The sequence below is a fragment of the Vitis vinifera genome, chromosome 9, assembly GCF_030704535.1.
Source record: "Vitis vinifera cultivar Pinot Noir 40024 chromosome 9, ASM3070453v1".
In the NCBI taxonomy this organism is placed as follows: domain Eukaryota; kingdom Viridiplantae; phylum Streptophyta; class Magnoliopsida; order Vitales; family Vitaceae; genus Vitis; species Vitis vinifera.
This window is the reverse complement of record NC_081813.1, coordinates 7482860-7502805: the sequence shown is the minus strand read 5'-3', so window position 1 is coordinate 7502805 and position 19946 is coordinate 7482860. Positions and strand designations below refer to the sequence as shown.

The 19946-nt window shown below is 33.9% G+C and overlaps 2 protein-coding genes across 2 annotated transcripts; one reads left to right on the top strand and one right to left on the bottom strand.

Moving 5' to 3' along the window:
• The first annotated feature begins 599 nt into the window (after window positions 1-599).
• On the top strand, window positions 600-4147 carry LOC100256124 (pentatricopeptide repeat-containing protein At4g14050, mitochondrial). The gene has a single exon (XM_002263637.5). The coding sequence runs from the start codon at window positions 792-794 to the stop codon at window positions 4056-4058; it is 3267 nt and encodes a 1088-aa protein (XP_002263673.2). The 5' UTR covers window positions 600-791; the 3' UTR covers window positions 4059-4147.
• A 749-nt stretch (window positions 4148-4896) lies between these two features.
• Window positions 4897-19329, bottom strand: LOC100250971 (uncharacterized). The gene is made up of 12 exons (XM_002263670.5): window positions 18978-19329; window positions 16859-16934; window positions 16670-16755; window positions 15078-15171; window positions 14898-14974; window positions 14577-14704; window positions 11754-11825; window positions 8817-8887; window positions 7676-7751; window positions 6069-6212; window positions 5868-5987; window positions 4897-5140 (listed from the first exon to the last, which is right to left on the bottom strand). The coding sequence occupies exons 1-11, from the start codon at window positions 19299-19301 to the stop codon at window positions 5948-5950; spliced, it is 1188 nt and encodes a 395-aa protein (XP_002263706.2). The 5' UTR covers window positions 19302-19329; the 3' UTR covers window positions 4897-5140; window positions 5868-5947.
• Between the last annotated feature and the right edge of the window lie 617 nt (window positions 19330-19946).

Below are 19946 nucleotides of genomic sequence, written 5' to 3'. Positions count from 1 at the left end.
ATACACTCGTATGAAAATAATTATAAAATAGGACTTCTCTAAAAGTAATTTAAGTTTTATGTACTCATTTTGGTTAAATGTAGTACTTAGGATGGTTACGGGTAGTGCTTATATCATTAAAGGTAGTACTTAAATTGTCAAAGGTAGAACTTTTGATCAAAAAGTGCATAAAATGTTAATTATTTTTTTTTTATAGCTACTTGAAATTTGTATTTTATAAACTTTAGGTTTTTAATTTATGATTTTTTATTTTTATTTTTTTTCATACGAGTGCATAGAAACACTTTTTCCGATTGCAATTGCTTCTTTAGGGGAGGAAATGCTTGTGTAGAAAAGAGTGTTGCATTCTAAAATCTCTTTGAACAATTTCTTACTGCACTTGCTTTAGCCTTAAACCTTTTTCCTTGTTTCACTTTAAATTGTTTAGTAGTATGTAAAGTAATAAAAATGCAAAAATAGTGCAAAGTTTTTTACTAATGTAAGAGCTTTTGGATAAAAAGAAGAAAAAGAAAAGGAAAAAAAGAAAGTGTATTAGGTGTTAGATGTGTTATTTTGAAAAGAGGCAAGTCTAATATTTTTAGATTGGACTTGGCTGAATTTACATGCTTAATATTCAATTGAATACATATTGAGCTTTTTTGGGAATGTCCATCAAAACCCTGTAAAATCATGTGTTAAATCATTTCTCACAGTAACATGGCCCAAAATGTAAGATATTGATGGGTGGATCAGAGGAGTCCCAATACAACGCGCCACCTTCCATTTAGTCGAATGTCTTAAAACAAACAAACATGAACCTATCCATTAACTACCTCTTTCAACCATCTCTCAACCACTTTAACTGTCACTATTCCCGCCATTTCTTTCTCCTTCCTAACCCCAACTCCAAGTCCTTCTCAGCCCATTTCGGCCATACTACCACCACCATCAAACTCAAATTCAATGGCCCAGATTCTCCAAAACCCACTTCAATTCACACTAAACCCGCCTCCGACGTCAACCCATTACCTTACTCTTCCCTCATCCAGGACTGCATTGATTCCAACTCGTTCCAGCGCGGAAAATCAATCCATACCCAGATGATCTCTAATGGGTATAACCCAGATGCCTATTTAATGACTAAAATTCTTATGCTTTATGCTAGAAGTGGGTGTTTAGATGATTTGTGTTACGCGCGGAAACTGTTTGAAGAAATGCCTGAACGAAACTTGACGGCTTGGAATACCATGATCCTTGCGTATGCACGGGTCGATGATTATATGGAAGTGTTGAGGTTGTATGGTAGAATGCGAGGTTCAGGGAATTTTTCAGATAAGTTTACGTTTCCAAGTGTGATCAAGGCGTGCATTGCCATGGAAGACATGGGTGGGGTTCGGCAGCTGCAGAGTTCGGTTGTTAAGGCAGGCTTGAATTGTAATTTGTTCGTGGGCGGGGCGCTGGTTGATGGGTATGCTAGGTTTGGTTGGATGGATGATGCAGTCACTTCATTGGATGAGATTGAGGGAACCAGTGTAGTTACTTGGAATGCAGTCATTGCAGGGTATGTTAAGATATTGAGTTGGGAGGAGGCTTGGGGAATCTTTGACAGGATGCTGAAGATTGGTGTGTGCCCGGATAATTTCACTTTTGCTTCTGCATTAAGGGTTTGTGGTGCCTTGAGATCTAGAGACGGAGGGAAGCAAGTGCATTCTAAGTTGATTGCCTGTGGATTTAAGGGTGACACTTTTGTGGGTAATGCTCTTATTGATATGTATGCAAAATGTGATGATGAAGAGAGTTGTTTGAAGGTTTTTGATGAAATGGGAGAGAGGAATCAAGTTACTTGGAACTCGATTATATCAGCAGAAGCACAGTTTGGACATTTTAATGATGCTCTGGTGTTGTTCTTGAGAATGCAGGAGTCGGGTTATAAGAGCAATAGGTTCAACTTAGGAAGCATTCTCATGGCTTCTGCTGGTTTGGCTGACATTGGAAAGGGTCGTGAATTGCATGGCCATTTAGTCAGGAATCTACTCAATTCTGACATCATTCTGGGGAGTGCATTAGTGGATATGTACTCAAAATGTGGGATGGTAGAAGAAGCTCACCAGGTTTTTAGGAGTTTGTTGGAGAGGAATGAAGTTTCATATAATGCTCTACTTGCAGGGTATGTTCAAGAGGGTAAAGCGGAAGAAGCACTCGAACTTTATCATGATATGCAATCAGAGGATGGTATTCAACCTGATCAATTTACATTCACTACTCTATTGACCCTTTGTGCCAATCAACGGAACGATAATCAAGGGAGGCAAATCCATGCACACCTTATTAGAGCAAATATCACAAAGAATATAATTGTAGAAACTGAATTGGTTCACATGTATTCAGAGTGTGGAAGATTGAACTATGCTAAGGAGATCTTCAATCGGATGGCAGAAAGGAATGCCTACTCATGGAATTCGATGATTGAGGGGTATCAGCAAAATGGCGAAACTCAGGAAGCTTTACGACTTTTCAAACAAATGCAGCTCAATGGAATAAAACCAGATTGTTTTTCTCTATCTAGCATGCTCTCCTCATGTGTAAGTCTTTCTGACTCTCAAAAAGGGAGAGAGCTCCACAATTTTATAGTAAGAAACACCATGGAAGAGGAAGGGATCCTACAAGTAGTGCTTGTTGATATGTATGCAAAGTGTGGGTCAATGGATTATGCATGGAAAGTTTATGATCAGACAATAAAGAAAGATGTCATCCTCAACAATGTAATGGTTTCTGCATTTGTGAACTCTGGGAGAGCGAATGATGCCAAAAATTTGTTTGATCAGATGGAACAGAGAAACACGGCCTTATGGAATTCTATTCTTGCAGGTTATGCAAACAAAGGGTTGAAAAAGGAAAGCTTCAATCACTTTCTAGAAATGCTGGAAAGTGATATTGAATATGATGTCTTAACAATGGTGACTATTGTCAACTTATGTTCTAGCCTTCCAGCCCTTGAACATGGGGACCAACTTCACAGCCTTATTATCAAGAAGGGATTTGTAAATTGTTCAGTAGTTCTTGAGACTGCCTTGGTTGACATGTACTCAAAATGTGGGGCCATAACGAAAGCGAGAACAGTGTTTGACAATATGAATGGGAAAAACATCGTCTCTTGGAATGCAATGATTAGTGGTTACTCAAAGCATGGATGCAGCAAAGAAGCCCTTATTCTTTATGAGGAAATGCCAAAAAAAGGGATGTATCCAAATGAAGTCACCTTCCTGGCTATACTTTCAGCTTGCAGTCACACTGGATTGGTAGAGGAAGGCTTGAGAATTTTCACCTCCATGCAAGAGGATTACAACATTGAAGCAAAGGCAGAGCATTACACTTGTATGGTTGATCTTCTTGGTCGTGCTGGACGACTGGAGGATGCCAAGGAATTTGTTGAGAAAATGCCAATTGAGCCAGAGGTATCCACATGGGGTGCCCTATTGGGAGCTTGCAGAGTACACAAGGACATGGATATGGGGAGGCTTGCAGCTCAACGCCTTTTTGAATTAGACCCACAAAATCCAGGGCCCTATGTTATAATGTCCAACATCTATGCTGCAGCAGGAAGATGGAAGGAGGTTGAAGATATAAGGCAAATGATGAAAATGAAAGGGGTGAAGAAAGACCCAGGTGTTAGCTGGATTGAGATTAACAGTGAGATTCAGATTTTTCATGCTGGATCAAAGACGCATCCCAAAACAGAGGAAATCTACAATAATTTAAGACACTTGACCTTGCAAAGTAAGGGTTTGGGATATATCCCAGACACTAGCTTTATTCTTCAAAATGTCAAGGATATTAAGGAGGAGGAAGAAGAAGAGTATTTGCTGCAACACAGTGAACGATTGGCACTTAGTTTGGGCCTCATTAGCTTACCTAAGAAATCCACAATCCGAGTTTTCAAAAACCTTCGAATCTGTGGTGATTGTCACACTGCAACCAAGTTCATTTCCAAGATCACAGGCCGCCGGATCATTGCAAGGGATACAAACCGGTTTCATCATTTTGAAAATGGAAAATGTTCTTGTGGGGATTACTGGTAGCATATGCTTGTAAAATGTGTATTACTACAGTTTTGATAAATGGATTATATGGCTGCAAATTATAATAGAACATACCATTGTGCTCTTCAGTAATTGTTTTCATGGTATTTCAGCCAGTTTTTGAGAGGACAATTTAACCATTTATTTCAAGAAGAAGAAAAAGGGAAAACCTGAAAATGGTTCCTGTTCCCCTTTGGGTATAGGCTTTGGGAGAGGTCAATGGCTTAGAATTTGGTGTACAAGGTTTACTCAGAGTAAGCTGTAGGGGGTTTTGAACATCTTTTCATTAGTTTGGGTAACATTTGCTAAGAGTTTACTGGGAGTCAGGAAGCTTTACAAAACAACTCTTGGAGAAAGCCCCTTCAGATATGCATCCTCTCCTACATTTAACTTCAACGTGAGTAGAAAATCATAACAATGTTGATGATGCATATACCTTTTATGAAGAGAAATATCAGAAAAATCTTGTAAAATACAAAGCATTATTGAAAAATGCATTTAAGACTCACACAGTTCTACAGTTCAACAGCTGCATTAGCATTCTACCGATGTTTGTGAACAAAGTCAGTGTTGGGCATTCATACTTCATAATGTAGCCACCTTTCTAGGTTATTTGATGTTCTTGAAAGATCTGAATCATCTTATGAGTATCCAACTTGTAGAAACTGAAAAAATTGGTTGACCCCCAATTGGTGGGAATGCAAATCAATTAGGTGGGAACATTTACAAATTAGAAAAGAGCAAATTCCTGTTTTGTTTACACTAGTCCCAGTGACTGAAAACCAGGTTCATCTTAAACGAGAAATTAAAAAGAAATAGAAGTTTTCAACATGGGAACTTCTAGGGCACCTCAAAGCTAGAAAGTACATTCATCCAATTCTAAGGTTGTTAAGACCTCAGCTTACACATGAGAATTTGATAAATGGGCAAAAAAAAAATGTTAAATTTGATTCAAAATGTTAGCCATGTGATTTATACAGATGAAACTTATTTCAAGAACTTTCACATACTTTACACATGTATTGCCAAACTAAGTCCAGGATCCTTTGTGCAGTGCCTATTGTATATCCTGCTACTTTGTTCTGCAGGCATTCAAAAACAAACTAATTATACATCTAGCAACTCATGTTGCAGAAGAATCCTTAAGCATTAAACAGCTATCATTTGTTCAAATGAATCCAATTTGTGTGAATTAAAAGATAATGCATCAATACTACCACTACACCATATGTATTAACATAACTATTGAAATATAAAGAGATTTAAAGGCCACAGGGGTGTGTGTGTATTAGGGCAACATACATGTGTGTGGATGGGGAGGAGTTTGGTTGAGGGGGAATTTTGTTTTGGGTCCCACAAATATGTCCCTGTTTTCCATCATTTACATACGATGTGTCCCTGAGAATAGCAGCTGTGATGATGTCCCTGTGCATTACTTGATCCATTTTCTTCAATTATATATTGGTAATATCATAGAAGGACTGGGTTTTCCGTGGGAAAGAAAAAAAAAAGGAATGAAAGAATTGAAATAATTAGGATCATCAGAGAGAACTTCCTCTTAGTGTCTTTTAGTGTGTATAGATTGAACATTCATACCAACACTTTTGATATGGATGGAACAGGCAGAAGTGATGATTTATTCCTTCCCCCCAGTCCTGAAAGAGGTATTCCTTAAAGATCGCATAGTTTAGTCTAAAAGCATTTGAAAGTTATTTATTAAGAGATGCATTCTGTTGATTAAGATAAAGCACTGAGGCACGAATGATAGGAATGACAGTATTACACTTATGGGGAGCAAGCATTCCTTACCTTCACAAGAATAGTTCTGTGCTTCAATTCTAACAATGGAACGACCCACATTGAGGTAACACAGTTGACATGCATTGAATTTAAAAGAATGCTCTCAAAGCATCAACAACTTTCTCAGGCCTGCCAAAACAGTATACTGTTAAAAAGTTAAAAGGCAAAAGTAAGCTTAACTAACATAAATGCAATTCAGAAGTGAATTACCAGTCCTCCTGTGGCATATGACCAGCACCTTCTATCAACTTAAGTTTTATATAATCAGGGTTTCCCTTTTGAAACTCTTCTGCCACTGATTGAGGCAGATACTTGTCTGATATTCCCCATGCAACTAGTATTGGTTTATCCCACCTGAATTCCCAAAGTCATTCATTCATAATTCATGGTAAAATAAAAGGCGAGGTCAGCAGCATGAAGAATAGTTTACAGGTGAATTTTGAAAATACACAAAATATGCTGTTCAAACTTTGAAACAGAAATTGATCATCATCAAGCTAATGTGAACCCTTCCATATGGATACTGGAAGCGGTTTATATGGCTGTATCTACACAACTGCAATATATCCCCCATTAAATTACTTTCATTTCTTGGTCATGGGCATAGGATTGCCAAGCAATTCAGCTTCGGTCAAGCCCATGAAGCACACTCCAAATTATATGCTCAACCAATAAAAAATAGCTAATATAGAAATACCAAATCCCACCCCATGAATCATGCAATGACAATAACATCAGAATTGAATAGCAATGGAGGCATAAGGTTTTGAATTTACAATACAAAATAAATGGAAATTAGAACCAAAGAAAACAAAATAATATACAATTGGGCAGGTATTCAAATACACTCAAAACAGCAGCTAGAAGATGCATGTCACCTCAGCAAAGGTACCGATTGCAGATACCTGCCAATTTGCAACATCTACCAGCATTTTACCAATAATTACTCAGACACAAGGAAAAATGTTTTCACATCTCAGATGACACTGAACCACATGAATTGCTTCATAAATAAGCATTTCTGTGGAGCTTTAAATCTCAAGTGTACTGCTTTTATAATTTTTATGATGATGGAAAGGTTGTAATTTTTTATCTAGTAAACCAGTGCAGCAAGATGTAGTATTAAGGTGGACATAGATTGTTAATAATCAAATAGCTGAACCATATAACACAAACATATACATATCTTTGTTGTATGATGAAAAAAAAGAACACTTTGCCATGCCATGATTCAGAGTGAACTTCTGGAAAAAAAATAATAATAATCCATATCACCTAGCAGTTAGTTTTTTTTTTTTTTACATTTTTCTTTTCCCTAGAAGATTTTATTGTGCTGGAATCCTTGTAAAACACTATGCCACCTGTTCTCCTCCCAGCTTCATTTTACTTCCTAAGGAAATTCTTATGCTTACTGTATGCCTTAAAAATAAAAAAAAATTAAAAAAATGAAAGATAGTCCATATTATCAACCTCTTATTTTTCAGCCCATAGAAATCCAAAACTCCCACAAGGTTGACATAGATTCTCTACAAATCTGTACAACTCAAGATCTACTGCACGTACCATAATCACTCAAGGTTATGTCAGAGAAGCAATTTATTTATATTCCAGCAGCCCATTCAAAGAGTGATGATTGTGTCAAGAATAACTTAAATGGCTGAAATTTCCATTTTAGCACTTTATTGCTAATCCAACAGAGAATAAATGTATATGTTTAACAACATTTACACTGGTACTAACATGTAAGAAGATGATTTTCCATTTCATTAAAATATTTTTCTTTTTCTGATAGGCGCAAGTTTACTAAAATGATATACCTTCCAGATGCAAATCCAGCAGCTACTTGGCTTGCTATATCTTTGAAGTTTGCTTTCCTTGCAGCTTCAAGCAGAGCTGAAATACAATGTAAAATTTTTTCTAATAATGCAAATCTTAGTTTTTCTCACATCTGTCATTATGCATGATCTAATTAGTTTTCAATCAAGGAAAGGCATTATTTTATTCCAATATTTTCACTCATTTAAAATGTAGCTTTAAAAACCAATGCTTTCTTAAGCACAAAATAGTCAAAGTCCTCACATGCAATTCTTGATGATGATATTTGTTGAATGATAAAGAGAAGGTGGGAATTCTAGGTTTCAAGAATCTCTTTCCTCCACTGCCATTTTGCCTATCAGTGAGAATCCAAAGAATTAAAACTGTCCCTTTAAGTAGTAAGTTTTGCCCATCAAACTAGCAAACCTAATAGTTTTACATGTCACCGATAATAAGTGCCTCAGAAACACTTGTCAACAATCTGGTGAACTTGGGTTCACCATGCCTAGCTTGCCAAGTAAAGTTTCTAACTGTACCCAAAGCTTTTGCAAATGCATAAACAGTTTAATCCTTTATTAAGCATTTCAGGAATCAAGATTGCTTTATTCTAGGTTAGTGGTGGGGGTAAACTTTCCAGAGAATCATCCTTGCATGAATCTAATGGTTAAGTGGGATAGTTCCTATTTATATAACGAGAAACACCATCTCCTCTCCCTTTTTTAAGTTCGTTTGTTAATATTACAACCCATGCTGCCAACCCCCCTTGTTTCTCTTCTAAATTGGATAAGTGGCAGGCTAATTTGGCTGCCACAATCCAGCACTCTCTTGAACCTACTGGAAAATTTTTGGTCCTCTAGTAATGTTAACAGACTTCCTCTTTTGTGCTTGGCAAATAACTCTAACATATAATATGATTTGACTTTCCTGAATGATGAGCAAAGCGACCGATTCGAAAACAGCCTCCTCATGATATTATAATTAGATAATTAGAGGCTAACAATGAGCTAATGACAACTGAATCTAGTTCCATTTCTTTTAACGTCTACTAAATGACAAGAGCTAATAATGCAGTTCCTTGGTCCTTGTGAGTAAGCCCAGGGCTTTCATGTGTTAGGGTACTTAAAGCAAAAGTGAAATACGAACCAAATCCAGGTCCACTGCTTGACAAATATGGTAATCGATACACATCAGCCTTTTCCAGCTTTAGAACATAACTGTCAAGGAAAAAAGAGAGGTTATCCACAAAGAAGAGCAGAGATGGCACCTATGAATTAGTAGGTAGAAGTCTTCTCCTCTGAAAGAAAGAACTACAGAATAGTAGAACGTAAAGACAATATATTTGCATAATGAAGTAAAAGAGATCAGAAAGGGAAAGCATTTGGTGCAATGGATGAGGAGATTGAGGAATCACTCCAGAAAACTCTCAAAACATTATTTTTCCAGCCCAAGACTGATATGTTTTATAGTAAGTTCAATAATTTCACAAAACAATTGATAAACGCACTCCAACAATATATATAATATATATAATATGCAAAATTCCCAACATTCTTCTGTTTCTACAATGCTAAACTTTGTAAACCAAGCAAGGGCGATAACATCACTTTTTTTTTTTTTTTTTTTTTAGGCAGGTGATAAAGGTGATGACAATCATGATGATTATATGCCTCATTCTTATTTCCTTTTAAAAGACAATTTGAGCTGAGACAAGTGGTGTATGCATGGTGTTAGTTTTTATCTATGTAATCATGTGACAATGAACCCTAGCACTTTCAGTTCATGCAGTAAAAGTGCACATCCAAGAAAGTGCTGACTCAAGAAAATTATGGCCCATTCCCCAACCATTAATACTAACCTCTTGGTCTATCTATGATTGTTAGGTAACACACTTTTCCACTAATGCATGAAATACATATTGATCTTCTAATGCATGAAATGCATTGTTACCTTCACTCATCAATATATATGTAAGAGAGCCTGCAAAAATCCCAACATTTCTTCTTTTTCTACAACACTAAGATTCATAAACGAAGAAAGGGTGATGACAATCACTTCCTTCTCATTTTTGTTTCTTTAGTATGTAAAAAGGTGAAAGCAGTCATGATGATTATATGCCTGAATCCTATTTCCTTTTAAAAGAAAAACGAAAACAAAACAAGTGGAGCTGAGATGAGTGATGTGTGCAGGATGTTAGTTTTCTATGTAATCATTCAAAAATAGACCATAGCACTATCAGTTCATGAAATAGTAAAAGTGCACTCCCAAGAAACTACAAACCCAAGAACATTATGGCTTGTGTCCTAACTAGTAACAAACATAGTTATTAAAAACTTATGATACAATACATTTTTAATAGAAATCGATGCATATCGCAAACCATATTTTATCTTAATTGTATCTTATGATACATGCATGATATGATACACAATACAAAAATATATACACCTTCAACTATTTTTAATAATTTTTAAGAAAACTCAAATTCAAAATATTTCGTCTTAAAAGAATTCTTATATTAATTGTTTAAAATGTACTGTAAAGGTGGAAATTGATCATAAAAGGCAAAGAAAGGTAAAATAATTCTATATGACAAATTTCGTTCTTGTTGTCAAAGACTATTGGGGAAGATATTATTTGAATAATTTGAATGTTAATGTCTACCAAAAAAAAAAAATAGAATATTGACATTGAAAATGATGATAATTGATGATTAAAAACTTTTACTTAATATATTAACTTTTTTTTCAATGGGAAAAAAATGATGACAAACATGAAAATTCGGAATTTTGAAGATGACACAAAGACATGCATATCCACAACACATATAAGTACACATACCTAGATAGAATTTGAGACTAAAAATCATATCTGAAAAAGCAAAAATGTTTATTTTTGTGGACTTTATGATAAAAATATGCATCAAACTCATATTTTGTTAAATTCAACTTTTCAAAACTCTAGTATTTAATGTTTTCACATAGTATGACATAGACATAGATTAGTCCTTTAATCCTATTATCTTTTATGAAATTAGTTATATATTACTTTACATATGTATAAACTATTACCTAATTGTTTAGTATTGGTATCGTATTTTTTTGTGTTGATGTCATACTATTTTGTTAATAATATTTTATGAATATTTTTAACCATATTTGATGCACTATTAAAGAAATATGGGATACAACTTTAACTAATGCTTCACAATGAAAAATTAGATAGACATATACTTATATGAATGGTATTGGTATAAGATACAATATGCTATAATATGACGGAAAAAAAAAAAAGGTTTGATGCATGATCCATTGTTCGAGTTAATAACTCTGGTAACAATAACATCTCATTTTATCTTTGATAGTTATGTACAACACTTTTCACTAATGCATAAAGGACATTGTGACTAGGGATGACAATGGGATTAGGTATTTTCAAGGATTCACGCTACCTCGCCCCTAATAGGACGAGTTTGGAAGACATCTAAACAGGTTAGAGGCAGGTTTAGGAATTTAAAATAAAAAAATAAAAAACAAGTTGAGTTTAGGTAAATACAAAATAAAAAATAAATTTACTTCTCATAAAAATAAATTATAAAAAATTATAATATTTATTTATTTATAATTTTAAAAATTAATAAAAATATTAAATAGGACAGGGTGGGGTGGGTATGGAAATTCCCATGCTTGCTTGACCCATCTCATCTCATCTAAAGTTTTTATTTTAGGCAAAAATAGAAATAGGTTTAAATAATCAAGACAAAGTCAAGATAAGGATAAGACTCCAAACCCACCCTATTGATATCCCTAATTGTGACCTTCACCATTATAAGAAGCAAAAGAGGATGATATTTCAGATTTAGAAATCTACCAAGAATATATTTTCCTTATAGCTTTATAAAAGAAAACAAGATTAAATTAATGTAACCTTGTAGAACATTCTAAGCTTCCATTATTGATTGGGATAGCTAGCAACAAAACAGTCATAAAGTCCAACAATAATAAATTATTTTATGATCAAAGATTAAAATGCAAGCCTAAATCTAGAAACTTCTCAAAGTACTAGATGTAATTGGATACATACGCGCTACCTGCTTCAATGAAACGCTCTGCCATAACAGCATTCTGGCATGTAAATTCACCGTAAAGAGGAATTCTGATTATACAAAGAAAAATTAATTCAATCAAATAAAGAAACATGATAGTGTTGATAAGTTCCAAAAAATTAAAGAAAAAAGAAGTTCATAGGCAAGCTTTTAGTTAATGTTCATAATATAGAGTGAAAGAAAGGGTATTAGTCAACCATAAAAGAAAACAAAGAAATGAAACAATTTAAAAAAAATGAAAGAAGATAAAGGAAATGATATTGCATTATACATCATTTCACAAAAAAGGTATGATTTGACTACTATATGCCTTCTATATAGTTTCACAATCAAACACAATAATGTCAGTAAAAGGTTAAACTAAATACTATCAAGATAATCACTAATTTTAATGGAAAAAGATATAAAAACCTATGCCTAGATTCATCAATCAATTGTTTCTTATTTCATTATACACATTGTGAGAGCATGATATACATTATGGACTCAAATCATAACAACTTAAGTTTTTAGGAAAATTAATTACTCAACTTGGTGTTAAAGCACTGGTTAACTAGACATCTCAAGTTAAAATATTCTCCCCATCTATTTATATGTCTAATTATCTATTAATCACAAATTGAATTAGTCTGTAGATACCCATGTTTATGCCTCCTACATAGAGTTGCACATTGGGGTGTTAAAGTATGATATATGCTGTGGGTTCAAATTCTAATAGCTTAAGTTTTTAAGAAATTTGATTACTCAACACAAAGCAAACTTATCTTTTGCCACACAAGAAGAATCCTTGAATGTAGAAAGCATCTTGAATAATCACGAGTCATGTCAATCAATATGGATGGAAATGGAATTGAAGGCACCCAAGCAAGATTTATGTGAGTAATTTAGTAATAGCATGAGAGGAAGGAGGAAGAGGAGAGAGTACAGTATCCATCAAAGAGAGAGAGATATTAAGGTATAAGCTTCAACATGCCAATAATACAAAAGTACAAATAACCATTAATTCATGGATAGAAAAGAGAGGGGAATAAAAGAAAAGTGAATTGGTTTTATCTTTAAAACACATATTAAGAAAATAATGTGCAAAGTAATAAGATAGATTAAGTAAATCATGTGTAAAATAAACAGATGATAAGGTAATCATTTATCATTAAATAGTTAATATAGTTAACCAATTTTCCTAAGAGCTTAAATTGTTAAATAGTGGGCTAACATTGTTTATCAAGTTAATTTAGGTTTTAGCCCAAAGGCCCCTAACACCTTGTGTCATGAGCAGCCTTCTTTAGGCTTACATAAAGGCTCAATAAATTGAGTGAAATAAACATGTGATGAGGTTCAAACTCATGACCTTGTCGAAACTGATGACCTTCTGTTGAGAATCTCAATCAAATAAGACAAATTCTAATATGGTTGCTACCTATTTTTTAAGGATAATTTGTTATTATTTTTTAGGGATAAGTTGTTGTATATTTTAAATTTAGGGATAAGTGTACAACTGTAAATTTAGTTTGATTTGTTGTAAAAATTATGCCGAGAAATCGGATACAGGTTGGTTCTTCAACTAATCCACAATATTCAAGCTTTCTATGATGTTCTTTATGCCATCATCATAAGCACGATAAGAAAGAAAAAAACTTGTAATTATATTATGCGAACAAGTGTTAGTAGGCAAAAAGCACAATTAAGGATTCAGGTTAATCAAAAGTTTATACTTCCAAATAAGTTAGTAGCAACAATAAGGTATCACTTGTTTTTATTAGGGTTGATCTCAAGTCCCAATCTAGTTCAGTTTCTTTTCTTAGAGTTTTCTTCTATTTTTCAATTAACAGGAAAGGTTTCCTGTAGGAATTGAAGGAGCGACACCTTGCCTTCTTGGGACTTGGGATTGCAACTACAAGCATTGGACGTGAGATTTTTGAAATTTTTATTTAGTTTTTGGGATTCTTTGAGTTTTAGCTTGGTGTTCCTTCAAGAAATCACTTCAAAATTTGTTTAATTAGATTTGGGGGAAGCCATGTTCCTGTGATCTCCATTTGTAATGAAGATTGCTTATCCACTTGCCCATGGAAGTAGACTGATAAATGAGTGAACCACATAAAATTCTTGCAGTCTCTTTCCTATACTCTTGTGTCAATTTTCTACTATTTCTACTTTCTAATTAACCCAAATCTGAATATGGTTTTGCATAATGATTGATAGTTCACACTTGTGTGGCAGTAACAGTTTTTCAACTGAAAGACTTATCAGGAGCTGATAATTCACTTGGCTCATCACACAAATATCTCACATAAGTTGTTCTAAAAATAAAAAGCAGAGACAAGAATATTAAAATACATTAGCAGTTTTAACCAGAGAATCCCTTATATGTAATGCACTAATGTGTAAATTAGCCAAAAACTTGGGCATCGTGGAGAAGAGTTTGACTTTGTGTAGTATAAAGAATATTCACTAATGACAAAGTATAAGCATTTCATCAGTTTTGGGCTTTATGGCGGGAGAAAAATCGGAGGGCTTTTGACAACTTTGAAAGCACGGATCAAACAATTAAAAATTCTTTTTTGTATCTATTTTGGGATTGGGTTAGATTGTACATTGAGGGTGGATCTTTATCACTGTTAAACTTTGTGGATTGGGTAGGCTCACGATAGGGTGCGGTAGCAGGTTTTTGTGTCTACGAACCTTTTTGTCCTTTTTTCTTCGTATACGACGTGTATACTTTCTTTCTTTTAATACAATTCTTATTTACGTATCAAAAAAAAAAAGTATAAGCATTTCATCAGTGGATATCATAAATACCAAACCTTAACTTCTGAAACAGTCCTGGAACCGGAGATGAAGCTGTCAATGGACTGTTCAGAATAGCAAGCTTTGATATCCTGCTTGGATTTTTCAAGGCCCAAGTCAATCCAAATGAGCCTACAAGAAATCCCTGCAAGACAAATGTGAACAGAACATATCAGATATCTACATTAAAATAATATTTGTGACATAGTTTCAATCACTACTTTATATGGCATCTAAATTTTTAACAAACCATATAGTGCAAAACCAGCTGTACAGATGGCTCACATATAGATTGCATTGTAAACACTACTCATAAATCTCCAGTCTTACATTCTAACCTGAACTACAAGTAAAAATGGCGATTTGACCTCCAACACATCAAGCAATTTATCGAATTCATCATGGAACTCCTTTTCTGATACAGTAAGAAGAGAAAACTTCATAAAGTTGAGCGTTATATAACAAAAAATAATACAACTGATAACATAATTAAGATTACTATATGAAAAATAAAAGACCTGTGTAGTCAAATCCATATCCTGAATATGGCTTCTCACTGAAACCAAAGCCTATCCAATCAGGTGCAAAACAGTGAAACCCAACATCTGACATCTATTCAAGAAAACAAAACAGTTTTATTTAGACAATGGTAGCAACAATTAATAAAGGACAACAGAAATAGGTAAATCCATTATGCATACTAGTAGGCATCCCTGTATACCTAGATTGAATGGTCTGTACATATTGTTGGATTTGTAACAACCATATTTGATAGCTTTTCATGAGAAATTAATTTTTGCTTCTCTCTTGGAATGAATGCATTCCCATTTCAGCTTATACACAAAAGAACAGTATAGGAACTCAGAAAAGTAATCACAGATTCACAGGTTACCTTATGTCAAGCCTCAAGGAAGCCTGAATCCTAATATCAAAAACCAATATTGCTTGGTATAAGGAGAAGGAAACCAAGAGTCCTCATGTAATTCGTCTTTAAATACATCTATAGTGTTACATGCTGTAAACTATAGGTTCCAAAAAAGATGCAAATAATTCTGAAAGAACTGAATAAGAAATTCGATGAAATGACTGGTGATTCATTTGGAAAAGCCACAGACGGAAAAAGAGAAGTTGCTCATTTGCCATCTCATAATAGAATAAATGGGAGGCAATGTTGGAGACAGATTGCAATTGCAAAGGTAATGCATGGTAAAAAAGTTTCCAAGCAAACATGTTAAGCTTTGACAGATCGAATTCCTATCCTAATTCAATCCTTAATTCCTGTCTTTTTCTTTCCCGGCTGGCTAAAAATAATCAAAAAAAAAAAAGAATCAATGAGATTCGGAGAGATCTTTGAACAACAGAAAAGAAGAAAGCCCAAGGCAAAAAGGTGCGGGCCTCAGTCTGCTTTTGCGGCTCAAAAAAAAGTATACCCCCCCAGGAGGATAAGTCCTTGAAGGTTTCAGGTTTGACACCCTGCAGACAGTGAGAGCTCCAGCAAGCCTACAGGACATGCATATGGTGACACAGTGATAAAACTTCCATCCTAAAACATTGAGTAGGAGAATAGAATAAGGTTGTCAAGCGCATGTCCTGGGTTTGAAATGATCATGAAACAGTCTGCTAGGGTGCAGTTCTCGGAAATTTAAGCAAACCTAAAACTAATACATGGCTAATGATGAACATCAAGGCTTTAGCTTTCAAATGCAAGAGTAGCAGAGTACATAATAGCAACAAGTGATCAGATAAGAAAACTGGATGGTCTAATTGAATAGTCTATTTTATATGTAAGGGCATATATACTCGGTGAATAAAAATATAAGCTATGAAGACAAGATAAACAGAGACATTCCCCCACATCTTCACGCAACAGTACATAGACAGTTGGCCCTTAGCTACTCATAACTCAAATATTGTCTGTTTGGTGCTGGCAATTAGCTATTCATTAATTCAAATATAGTCAATGTCCTTTTCTTTACTAAACATATAGAATTATTTATGCTTCTACAAAGAAATCTTACATGTATAAAAGGCAAATGTTATTTAGAATCCTTGAGGTCATTAAAACAAGAGCTATGATATGATATAGTAAACAAACATCCCCCTACAAAACCTGGGACATAACAACTCGATAGCTATAAGACTGTGTTGGAGCCCCATGAAGGAATATGATGGTTCCTCTCCGGCTATCAGGAGACCCTGTAAACCAAATTTACTTGTCAGCTAACTTAATGAAAAAAATTACTTTTCGAATTTATGGTGAAAAGAAAAAAGCAATCGACAATGTTATTAAAACATTTACCTGTTTCCCTCACAAACCATACAAACTCCCCAGACCTGATGTAAGAACCATACTCCTTTCCCTTGTCTTCTATCCTCTAGAATTAGAATGCATGAACATTATTAATTTTTGGTGATAGGAGACATTAAGATTGATCTCTTAATCATAATATTACACAATACAAATATATTTGCAATAACATATTCCTGAACCACTACTGGTGATGATGTTAATCAAGAATAATATAAGGGGTTCAAAATAAATAACTATCATATGGCAGCAACCATGACAATGGTAGCACTGCATGAATAAATGTTGTTTAGTCAGTGTTATGTCTTCAAACTCTCCTTCTCAAATTAACTCCACAATTTGTTTACCTAGAATTTTACACATACAAATAAGTGGAAACTATAATTAAAAAAACAAACACGAGTTTTAGTCCAAAGATCTAAGAAACATAAAAAGGAAAACAATGAAAATCATGGATGAAAAAGCAATAAGTTACATGTAAAAATCCGTGAAATAAAACCAACTAGAAATAGATTTACTGAATCTAGCTTTACTATGAGTAATATGATACATGAACAGCTTAATAAAATTTGAGGGATATGTCATATATCCAAGTCAAAGGAGGTGGCACTATGATATGTGTTGGCACTTACATTTCATGCAACTATATGATACATTAATGTTCAAAGTATGTTGAATTAATTATTTCATATTTTATGTTATCTGTTTGATAACTTTATTCCTTTGAGATAGAACAATTGCTATTAAGCATAAAGGTCATTACTCTCGATCCAATGGGCAGAATGTGAGGGGCCCAAGAATCGTTGCACAATAAGTCATGTACAAAAATATTCGGGATTCTGAGATATGAAAAACTGTATTCCTGATTAATGAATAAACTGCAGAACAAATTAAATGCAACGAAATCCATTATCAAAACAAAGAAGATAAAATTTTGATGTATAGTTGGTCATTAAGGTTGTTAAGAAAAATGATATGTATATTGAGCTTAAATCCTGCAAGCTTAAGCTTTTAGGAAAATTGGTAATTCAAAAAAGGCAACATTTTATCAATTTATGGCACTGGATTGATGGCCTTTATTTCAATTTTCAGTGTGGAGAAAAAATCCTGAAAATTTTAAAAATAAAAAATTTTGAATATGATTCTAGCAAATTACCAAGGAGTGAAAAGTTTACATAAATTTATAAATCAAATAAAAGAGACATTAGGGATTTATCAATTTCTCCCGGAAAACATAGAATTTCATAAGAAACTGTGTGGAAGTAACAAAATTTCTTGATTTATTCCTAAATTTTCTAAAGTTATCAGAAATGTTTAACCAAATGCATGAAACCTGAATTTATCAGGGAAAGTAAACAATTAGTGACTATCCCGAGCTATTTAGTAAATTCCCATACAATTATGGAATAACAATGCAACTTTCTTATTTTCTTAACATGCATTGCTTTTCTTATCTCAAATTCATGTTGGATTTCCTCACGATATTCCTGATATTTTCATTACAAACAACCAATTTGTGAACCATTTTAATGCTTAATTCATCAGTATGATGTCATCAGTCAACCAAACTTGGGTTTAGAAAAGGTACAGGTATTAATTGGCAAAGAAATCAAGTAAAAAGGAAATGAGAAATTGATATTAAAATTATGAAGTAAAAAAAAATATGGAACACTAAATTTTCATTAATTACTCTAAAAAATCAAACCAAAATAGAAAAATAAAATATAAAAAAATAAAATAAAATAAAGGAAAACACTCTACAAATTCTCACAAGCACCATATAAAAAGAAAGCAATGAATACTGCCCAAACAGGTTGAGACTTAAATTCAAGAACACAATTTGGGGATTCAATAATGGAATAAAGAAGCCTCTAACATTCACGAAAGAGCACATTTGGAAGCCAGAATTGCACAGCTTAAGCACACAATTCAGGAAATTGGGCAAAAAAGAAAATCCAAAAAGATGGTATAGAAGAACTGAATTACACATCTTAAGCAGATAATCCAGTGAATTCATAAAAAAAATGAAGAAACAAGACAACCTACAAAATTTACATCAGAAAAAAACAATGAAGACCACCCAAAGTCATAGAAAGTAAAGTGGTCTCACGTAGAGCATTTGGCCGACATTGCCGTCCTCGGCGGGACTCTCGGGAAGCTGAATGGCGGAGCGGCTGGAGGGGTTGTCGGTGACGAACCCAAATGGGTTGAAAGCCGGCGAGTCCTTGCCTTGTTCCTCCTTCTCCGTAGCATTAGCTATCACTGTTCTCCCTCTACTTCTTCTTCCACCACTTCTCCAGCAGACGCCGGTGGTGATAGCGCCGACGGCGGTGGAATTTGAGAGAGAAGAAGAAGAGAGTTGGAGATTGAGGAGAGGAGAGGGGAAAGAGGAAGCCATTGGCTGAGAGTTTGAACTGAACGGACACCACCACATTTCACTCCTTTTAATTTTATTTGTATTTATATTACTTGAGAGTTTGTGGACGAGGGAGTTTTGGAGGCTTACATGCTCTCTTCCACTCTCCACCGTGGCATAGTTTTCTTTTGACTTCCAATTTTTCACATTCACCAACACGGGTGTAGATAAGTGAATTCGGTCGTTTTTTTTTTTTTTTGATAAAAAATGAACCGAATCGGTTTAAAGGTAAAAACCGAATCAATCAAATTTGAAGTGAAAAAATCAAACTAAATCAAATTTTTTGTGATAGATTTAATTTGATTTTTGTTAATTGGTTTTGATTCAATTTAAAAATTTTTTTTAATGTTAAACCTAATTGGAGATTTGTATTTGTTTTGAACCAAAATCCTGATAATTTAAATTTATATTAAGCCCCGGTCTAATCTGTTTTTAAAATTAATTGAAATCAACTTTAATTTGATGTTAAAAATATATTAAATATATTTAAAATTATTTTGATTATAATATAAAAATAATAAAATACTTTAATAAAATCTAATATAAAAATATATATATCAAATATCAAATAATTATATATAAGTTTTAAAATAATGGTTTGATTCGGTTTTTATCATTAAAAGACAAAAAAAAAAAATGGAATCAACAAAATCGATTTTTTAA

Bases quoted from the DNA above. Each gene is read 5' to 3' on its own strand.
- LOC100256124 (XM_002263637.5), top strand. From the start codon at position 792: ATGAACCTATCCATTAACTACCTCTTTCAACCATCTCTCAACCACTTT.
- LOC100250971 (XM_002263670.5), bottom strand. From the start codon at position 19,301: ATGTGGTGGTGTCCGTTCAGTTCAAACTCTCAGCCAATGGCTTCCTCT. The intron at 8,888-11,753 runs GTATGTATCCAA...TTTCCTTGACAG, and splicing joins TTCATTGAAGCAGGTAGCGC to TTATGTTCTAAAGCTGGAAA. The intron at 7,752-8,816 runs GTTCGTATTTCA...ATTGTATTTCAG, and splicing joins AAGCAGTGGACCTGGATTTG to CTCTGCTTGAAGCTGCAAGG.